The sequence below is a fragment of the Sinocyclocheilus rhinocerous genome, unplaced genomic scaffold (genome assembly GCF_001515625.1).
Source record: "Sinocyclocheilus rhinocerous isolate Xijiao unplaced genomic scaffold, SAMN03320098_v1.1 scaffold760, whole genome shotgun sequence".
Lineage (NCBI taxonomy): Eukaryota > Metazoa > Chordata > Actinopteri > Cypriniformes > Cyprinidae > Sinocyclocheilus > Sinocyclocheilus rhinocerous.
Window position 1 is genome coordinate 667,677 of NW_015667422.1, and position 9,374 is coordinate 677,050.

Sequence of the window (9,374 nt, forward strand, 5' to 3'; positions counted from 1 at the left end):
ATATATATATATATTTAATGTATTTATATATATGTACATGTATATGTGTGTGGCTGTACATACACATATGTAGTTGTTTTTTTGGTGTTTGGCTTAGTGTTATGTTAGAATCATTATTATACTCTTATACCTTTTGTTCTTTAATATTTTGAATTGTTTTTAGCTTTATTTTTTTGTTTTCATTTAAATGTTTAGTTTTGAAATGTTGTTGAATGCATTTGTCATTTTTATTTAATTTCTTTTATTTTCTTAAATGTGTGTATATACAGTGGGTACGGAAAGTATTCAGACCCCCTTACATTTTTCACTCTTTGTTATATTGCAGCCATTTGCTAAAATCATTTAAGTTAATTTTTTTTCCTCATTAATGTACACATAGCACCCCATATTGACAGAAAAACACAGATTTGTTGACATTTTTGCAGATTTATTAAAAATGAAAAACTGAAATATCACATGGTCCTAAGTATTCGGACCCTTTGCTGTGACACTCATATATTTAACTCAGGTGCTGTCCATTTGTTCTGATCATCCTTGAGATGGTTCTACACCTTCATTTGAGTCCAGCTGTGTTTGATTATACTGATTGGACTTGATTAGGAAAGCCACACACCTGTCTATATAAGACCTTACAGCTCACAGTGCATGTCAGAGCAAATGAGAATCATGAGGTCAAAGGAATTGCCTGAAGAGCTCAGAGACAGAATTGTGGCAAGGCACAGATCTGGCCAAGGTTACAGAAAAATTTCTGCTGCACTTAAGGTTCCTAAGAGCACAGTGGCCTCCATAATCCTTAAATGGAAGACGTTTGGGACGACCAGAACCCTTCCTAGAGCTGGCCGTCTGGCCAAACTGAGCTATCGGGGGAGAAGAGCCTTGGTGAGAGAGGTAAAGAAGAACCCAAAGATCACTGTGGCTGAGCTCCAGAGATGCAGTCGGGAGATGGGAGAAAGTTGTAGAAAGTCAACCATCACTGCAGCCCTCCACCAGTCGGGGCTTTATGGCAGAGTGGCCCGACGGAAGCCTCTCCTCAGTTCAAGACACATGAAAGCCCGCATGGAGTTTGCTAAAAAAACACCTGAAGGACTCCAAGATGGTGAGAAATAAGATTCTCTGGTCTGATGAGACCAAGATAGAACTTTTTGGCCTTAATTCTAAGCGGTATGTGTGGAGAAAACCAGGCACTGCTCATCACCTGTCCAATACAGTCCCAACAGTGAAGCATGGTGGTGGCAGCATCATGCTGTGGGGGTGTTTTTCAGTTGCAGGGACAGGACGACTGGTTGCAATTGAGGGAAAGATGAATGCGGCCAAGTACAGGGATATCCTGGATGAAAACCTTCTCCAGAGTGCTCAGGACCTCAGACTGGAACTAAGGTTTACCTTCCAACAAGACAATGACCCTAAGCACACAGCTAAAATAATGAAGGAGTGGCTTCACAACAACTCTGTGACTGTTCTTGAATGGCCCAGCCAGAGCCCTGACTTAAAGCCAATTGAGCATCTCTGGAGAGACCTAAAAGTGGCTGTCCACCAACGTTTACCATCCAACTTGACAGAACTGGAGAGGATCTGCAAGGGGGAATGGCAGAGGATCCCCAAATCCAGGTGTGTAAAACTTGTTGCATCTTTCCCAAAAGGGTCATGGCTGTATTAGATCAAAAGGGTGGTTCTACTAAATACTGAGCAAAGGGTCTGAATACTTAGGACCATGTGATATTTCAGTTTTTCTTTTTTAATAAATCTGCAAAAATGTCAACAATTCTGTGTTTTTCTGTCAATATGGGGTGCTGTGTGTACATTAATGAGGAAAAAAAATTAACTTAAATGATTTTAGCAAAATTTTTAAGTAAATATAATGGTGAAAAATTTAAGGGGGTCTGAATACTTTCCGTACCCACTGTATATTGCGCGATAAGTCGATATATTGATTATTGCGACAGGCCTATTTGCAGTAAGGCCTGTTTCACATGTCATTTAAGTCTCTTTATTTGGTCACATTCATTTGCACCATATTTAATTTTTGAAAGGAATGAAAACGAGGCTGAACCTTTGAACTGTTGTTTAAAGTACACATGAAATCAAAATTGACTATATTTATTTTGTTAGCGCACAGTCGCACACTGCTATTTTTGTGGTGAACAATTCATCCGTGCAAGTCAATCCACAAAAAAAAAATTGTTTGCCTTCGTAATCTTTAATCCAAATCTGAAAATGCACCTCCCCTCTGAAATGACGGACCTTCTCTGATGACGTCAGTTTGGCGGCTTTGGCCTGAACAAAACAGGCTTTAACACGCCCCGCCAACTGTCAGTGTTGTTCTGAATGAAACGCCTACTTTACTACATCCAATTAGCTCGCAGTAGAAAAAACCCAGCCACGCCCTCTGTTTTTCTCATTCAATATTCCGTTTCTCTCGGATGTACATCACAATACGGAAGTAAAGTCGGTCGCAACTTCCAGTTCACACGGACTTTAACATTACGATTGTTCAGCTGACGAAACGTCTTTCCCCAAAAAAACAAAAAACCTTTCAGTAGGCAAAAACTCCTACTGCATTGCATCAATTCATGCTGTGGTATTCAAAAAAACTGAAATGTTGGTGACAACCCTAAAACCATTCTAGAGAAACACCACTCAAAAGGGATTTCCATAATGATGCCTTTCGGCAAGACAAAGCTGCCAGACACAGACCTGAACTTTGGTCTGCGCAGCTGCGATTTTCCTCCTGCACTCCTGAGCTTTGGAGCGGTCAGCAGCGTCACGACCGCCCTGAACCTCCAGGTCCTGCAGCTGCTTTTGTGCCTCTGTGAGCTCCACTCGGGCCTGCTCCGCCTCGGCTTCCAGCTCAGAGATCTTACGACTGTACTGCCTGTTCATGGCCTGGGCATCCTTACCTAGAGAGGACATAAAAACCTTGATAAATATTGCAGACCCCAAACATTTGAATGGTAATGTGCAAAGAAAAATTCACTGTGAAACTAATGTAATTTTATGGAAAATTCAATATATTTCTTTATGAAAATCGAAATCAAACCATTAACTTATGCCATCTGCTAGATTCGGTTCGCATACATGCTTGGATACATTGAGATGGGGTGTCTTTACACCAAATAAAAGTAAATTTCTAACATTTACAGGTACATAAGACTTGAACCAAGTTAAGCAGCTCTCAAGTACATTAAATGACACAAGCATCTGTCACAAAACACTGGGCACATAAAACTCTATGAAGCATTTAATATAATATGCTCCCACGCTTTGGACAACTTATATCGTGAATGCTAGCTCTGTGACCTTGCCATTTTGTTTCATAGAACTGTGTTTTTCACTGCTGTAAAGTAGCTCAACTGAGGAAGGTTCTTGATTGCACAACACAAAGACTCGACTAACAGATGATGAAACTGGTTGTCAATCCTTTTCATTATCCATTATTAAAGTTTTTATTGATTAGTCATTGCACACTGGTAGGGCACAAAAAGTGCTGCAGGTAGTTCACATACTAGTAGTTCACATTACCCTGGTTCCACTAACAAAAACCCAATATGATTTCTCCACTGGCTTTTGGATTATTCCAGAAAATAAGATATGTGACCAACAAAAGTTTATGATTCTTACATGTTTTTTTTTCATAAAGAAGATCTCCACAAATTAACACAACTTTTATGAATTTTGAAGCCTAAATGCAAATTAAAGATAAAAAGCTAAAGTTAGGCCATAAACCACGGTCACATGATTTCAGAGTCACCATCACTAAGATTCCAACAACTCTTTTCAATCTTTATTTAAAATTAGAATAGCAATTTAAAACAGTTAGAATAGTTTGCAAGAGCATGAGTATTAACATAACCAGTCTATGAATGTGGACTAGTGAGTAGATGAGCTTACATGTTCGGTGTGATCAAATTTAATATCCCCAACAGCTTCTGTAGTCATGCTATTTAATTGTTAGCAACAACCTTTTTCAAAACATGTAATTTTATGTCGTAGAATAAAATGAATAAAAAGTTTGTTTTCACCACAGACCTTAGATTTCAGGCATTAAAAAAAAAAAGAACACTGACTTTTGGCAAAAATGCTTTCTGGGGTTAAAGACTCATAATTGCAGCACTGTACTGGCTTTATATTTTGTAATACAATTCAAAAACATTGTAAAATTGCATGTTTCAAGAAAAGAACAACCAGCTTTTCTAAGTAATTATTCAGTAAATTAAGTTAACAGGCAGTAATAAAATAAAGAACAGAAGAAATAGTTTAGAAGCATCAGAAAAAAGATACAAATGATATAAACTGCTCTTCCAGTGGAGATTAATGAAATTATCCTAACAGGTGCACACAAATATTTTCAGGTATTTGAGTCGGTACTCTATGTGACAGATATACTTCAGAACACTTTTTTTTTTGTCATTTTAAAGGGGTCATATGATGCAATTTCAAGTTTTCCTTTCTCTTTGGAGTGTTACAAGCTGTTCGTGAATAGATAAGATCCCTAAAGTTGCAAAGACTAAAGTCTCAAACCCAAAGAGATATTCTTTATAAAAGTTAAGACTGGTCCACGCCCTCCTAAAACGCCTCGTTTAAACACGCCCCCACATGTCTACGTCACGATTTGGGAAGATTTGCTTAACGCCGCCCAAATGTTCACGCAAAGAAATAAGGCGTAACTTTATTGTTGCTGTCGCCGCCGCCATGACGTGAAGACGCTGTGTGTTTCATTACGAAAGCGAAACTACTTTGTTTGGTCTTCCAAAAGAGGACACGACTAGAAATCAGTGGTTAAGTTGTATTTACAACACTGTTCCAGAACAGTTTAACCCAAATATTCAGATATGTGCAGCACATTTTATGGAGGACTGTTTCCTGATCCTGGTAGAGTAGACTACAATGCCGGCTTGATCTGACTCACAGCCTGCAAGTACATATTCATATTTAAAGGATTTGCCATTGATGATTCATAACGCGAGTTTTGGGCAGTGTATAGAAGCGCTTGTTGTTTGTCATTTCTCCGATCACAAATGCAGACATTTTATGTTTATGCCGCGCGATGCACACAAAATAACGTTCTTTTTAGCAACATCATATGACCCCTTTAATACTGGTACCTCTGACCAGCAGGTTTTCTCACCTGTCTTGACCAGCTCTTTAATGAGTTCCTCCTTCATGCGGATGGTGATGGACAGCTCTCTGATCTTCTGCTGTGCCTGGAGAAGCCCTCTCTCTGAGCAGAACTCGCCTCCAAAACCTCTCACGCTCTCCCACACCGAGCTCTCGCCAAAGCTGCTGTTAGCTGGAGAATCAATCAAAACAAATCAATGCCAACTGACTGAATATGGGAAAGAAACTAATGTGGGCCAGTGCGTTTCCGTCAAACACAGAGACCCTTGTCAAATGTTTTCAAGGATGTTTAACTCACATGTGTGTCTGGTGCATTGTAGACCCAGAGGATGGCCAAGTCCGAGCGCCTGAGACAGGGTTGCCCTGGTCCCAGCACAAGACCCTTGGAGCAATGTAGCATCTTTCTTTGTCCAGGTTACATTGATGGATCTGTCAAGAATGATGGCAATGCTGAATAGATTAGACATTTATTCTCAATGAACCTTCTCATTAGAACTGGATTAATATAATTTTACATACTTCCGTTTATCTCTGGCAGTTTGAACATGGCCATCTTCATCTCGATTCACTCCTTTCCCAGAGGTTTCATAGTGAGTGTTTCCACGTCCGCTGTCCCACTGGGTCTGGTCTGAAAATGAGCTGTTGTCTACTGATGCACCCATTTCAACCTAAAACAGTTCACATAAAGGTGAAAAAAATGCATAATAATGCTTCTAACTACATACTGTGCGCATCACTCCCGTATTCATTTTCTCCATGTGGATTTCAAAAAGTATTTAGTAAATATTTCTCAGCCTTTACCCAGACCAGAAAGCTCTAATAATAATTAACAATATTAAAACATTTGATTTGAAGCAATTACATTTTAATAATAGTTTTGGGGTTGTTAGGGCACCCAATCTACTGTAAAATATCTGATACACGCACACAGTCACAAATCATTTGTAGCAATTTCACCAATAATAATGCTAATGAATTATATTATTTGAATGAAAACTGTTATGTAATTTATAAAATAAATGTAATTTATTCCTGTGATAGCATCATTCCTCCAGTCTTCAGTGTCACATGATCTTCAGAAATCATTCTAATATGCTGATCTGCTGCTCAAGAAACATTTCCTATTATTATCAATGTTGAAAACAGTTGTGCTGCTTCATATTTTTGTGGAAACAAAATGGTTCATCTGAAGCAGTATTTATTTGAAATAGAATTTTTTGTAACAGTGGAAAAGCTGTTTGTTGTCACTTGATCACTTGATGATTTAATGTGTCCTTGCTGAATAAAAGTATTTATTTCTTTGAACAGAAGCTGTAAATACATAATCTTGACTAGGGTTGTACAATATAAACAAAATGTAAACGAGAGAAAAGTCACTGGAAACACTGGATGTTGAGTGTTTCTGTTGTTTTATCCACCTTTTGCAATTAATTAATGTTCAATGAACATAAATTAATAATATCATACAAAGCCAGGAAAATAAAAAATGCGGCAAGGTGCTTCTTCACTGCTGTTTCAGCTGCTATTTTTTTTCTGTGCTGCCATCTGTCGTTTTGGAGAATAGTGCAGTGGTTGAGTGTGTCCAGTATAAACATCTCTTGTATGCAGTGAGCCGTTCCAAAATTGGCTTAACAAACAGCCGCTCATGGCTTATAGCTTTAACAAATAACCCTGTCTTCAGACGATTCATCAAATGCCAGCTTGTCATACAAGAGGCTTGAAAAATAAACATCAAAAGTGGGTTTAGGGTGTATAATTGACTGTTAAGACATCACAATGTTACCTTGGCAATTAGCTGAATTTGTTTGCATCTGAAAGTATGTGGGTGAAGTCAAAACACAGAATTACACAGCATGTGTGGCAATGGGTTTGAAGATGTTTGTGTACTACTAACAGCTCAACCCAGGAGGTGGCAGCTGTGGATTGTATCTTGAATTAAAGTTGATGTGTGTTTGTGGTCAAGGATGCTGTGAGACAAATCAAAACATATCAGTTACCTGTCTGGTGAGGCTTCTGCCCACATCACTGTAGCAGGGAGGAGAGAGGCGACCGGCGGTGTCTGATATCTGCAGTAGTGAGTTGATAGGAGCCGTGTGAGGTCTCTGTTTCAGGTGGAGCAGCCCTACTCCTCCAGGCTGGGCTAACAGACTGTGAAGCTCCGCTATTAGATCCTGCTGCTCTTGTAGCTTATCACTCTAGGAGCGAGAGAAAACGACATCCAGTTACAACCACATTCAAATACAAAAGATGTCCCCAGTATTGTTTTAACTAAGGCTTGTGTGCACTGCACCTACTAAGTGTGTTGTGCACCATTCAGAATTCGAAGATAGATAGATAGATCGATAGATAGATAATATATATAGTTATTATCGATAATAATATAGATAGATAAAATTTAATTTTTTCAGCTTTATTTCAATTAACGAAAATTATTTGTAATAGTTTTAGTTAACAATAACACTGATAGATAGATTTCCATTTTAATAAGTTTCAATAATTTCAATTTGAGTAATTTTGTTGTGCTTTAGTCACTTTCTTTAGTTTGAGATTTACTTATTACTGTTTAGCTTTAATTTATTTTTATTTCAGTTTGTGTTTTATTTTATCACTTCAGCTTCAACTTAAACTTATTTTATTTCAATTAGTTGCCAAAGTAACATTTCTAACTTTCATTTAGGTTTTTTCAAGTTTTTCATTTAATATATATATTTTATATTAGCTTTATTTCAATTAACAAAATTTTTTTTTTAATAGTTTTATTTAACAACAACAACAATGATAGAATGATAGCTAGAATGACAGATAGAATGTTAGAATGATAGATAGAGGCAGAACAATATTTAGATAGAACGATAGAATGCTAGAAATCCTGAATGATAGATAGAACGGCAGACAGACAGACAGACAGATAGATAATAGCTCATGCAGAGAAATGTATGTATTCAAGTGAGGGGTTTTCAAAACAGCAAAGGTAACAGTGAGAGTAATGTTTGCCTTAGCACATACTGTAAATTTTTTCGTAATGATTTTATATTAGCTTTATTTCAATTAACAAAAAACTAAAACTATTAAAAAAATTTTTATTTAACAACAACAACGATAGAATGATAGCTAGAATGATAGATAGAATGTTAGAATGATAGATAGAGGCAGAACAATATTTAGATAGAACGATAGAATGCTAGAAATCCTGAATGATAGATAGAACGGCAGACAGACAGACAGACAGATAGATAATAGCTCATGCAGAGAAATGTAAAAATTAAAGTGAGGGGTTTTCAAAACAGCAAAGGTAACAAGTGAGAGTAATGTTTGCCTTAGCACATACTGTACATTTTTTCGTAATGAAGAAATTCAATATGAATTCAATAGAAATGACAGACGCCTGCCATAAACACTAATTAGCATAATTAGCACAACATGGTCTCTCTTAATTTAAGTGTTTTTGCGAGGAAATCTCCATTATATGATTCAACATTTCAAAAACAGAAAAACATGTCTACTGGGCATGCTGAATAACTGAACAATTGAGCCTGACGTTCAGATCTATCATCCATTTATAAAACTGACTACTTAGCTTTGTTGTCTGTTTTTATGGCTGTGGGTAAAATATTGTCTGTAAAATATACAAAAACAGACAAACAGCTGAATAATGTGCAAATAAACGTATGACAATGAATGGGCTCACAGGAGATTTTCTAAGACAGCAAAGCTATTTCACAACACCATCTTTTGTAAACATACATGGTTCTCACACTTTTACAGACCTGCCAACCAGACCTGGGGGGGGAGGGGGGTTTGCAAGATTTAATGTTAAATATTTTTTTTTAAAGGTTAATAATCAGGGTCTGCGCTCAGTTTGTGATATTCCTGTTATACAGTATTTCAGAGTAAACAGTACGGATGCAACAATACAGTTAGCCCACGGTTCAATAAATACCTTAGTTTTTTTAGTTTTTTTACCACAGTTTTTGGTTTAGTTCTTTTTTACTATTTTTAAATGCTATTTAAAAAAAGTAGTATTATTTTTATGGATTGGCCATTATTTAGTGCTATGAACACATGTGATGTGTGTTTCATTCACACTGGACGTGCAGAAAATCCACATATACATTATAGAAGAAATAGAACTCAGGACGCTCCAGGAAATTCCTAATATGGACAAAAACAGCCAGCTATCCCTAACTGAATGAAAGAAGACAGAAACGCTTTGAATGATGACATTCAAAAAGAACATTAAGATAATAAACACTGTACTG

At 37.1% G+C, this 9,374-nt stretch overlaps 1 protein-coding gene across 4 annotated transcripts in view; it reads right to left on the reverse strand.

Annotated features, from left to right (window-relative positions):
* The window catches only part of LOC107733953 (kinesin-like protein kif7), a 36,720-nt gene that overhangs the window by 15,041 nt on the left and 12,305 nt on the right, over window positions 1-9,374 (reverse strand). For all 4 annotated transcript variants that reach the window (XM_016545818.1, XM_016545817.1, XM_016545816.1 and 1 more), the window contains exons 7-11: window positions 7,113-7,310; window positions 5,635-5,783; window positions 5,414-5,544; window positions 5,126-5,287; window positions 2,695-2,897 (exon numbers count right to left, since the gene is read on the reverse strand). In XM_016545818.1, the coding sequence (XP_016401304.1) occupies window positions 2,695-2,897; window positions 5,126-5,287; window positions 5,414-5,544; window positions 5,635-5,783; window positions 7,113-7,310 (843 nt within the window). The remainder of the gene's footprint in view (window positions 1-2,694; window positions 2,898-5,125; window positions 5,288-5,413; window positions 5,545-5,634; window positions 5,784-7,112; window positions 7,311-9,374) is intronic.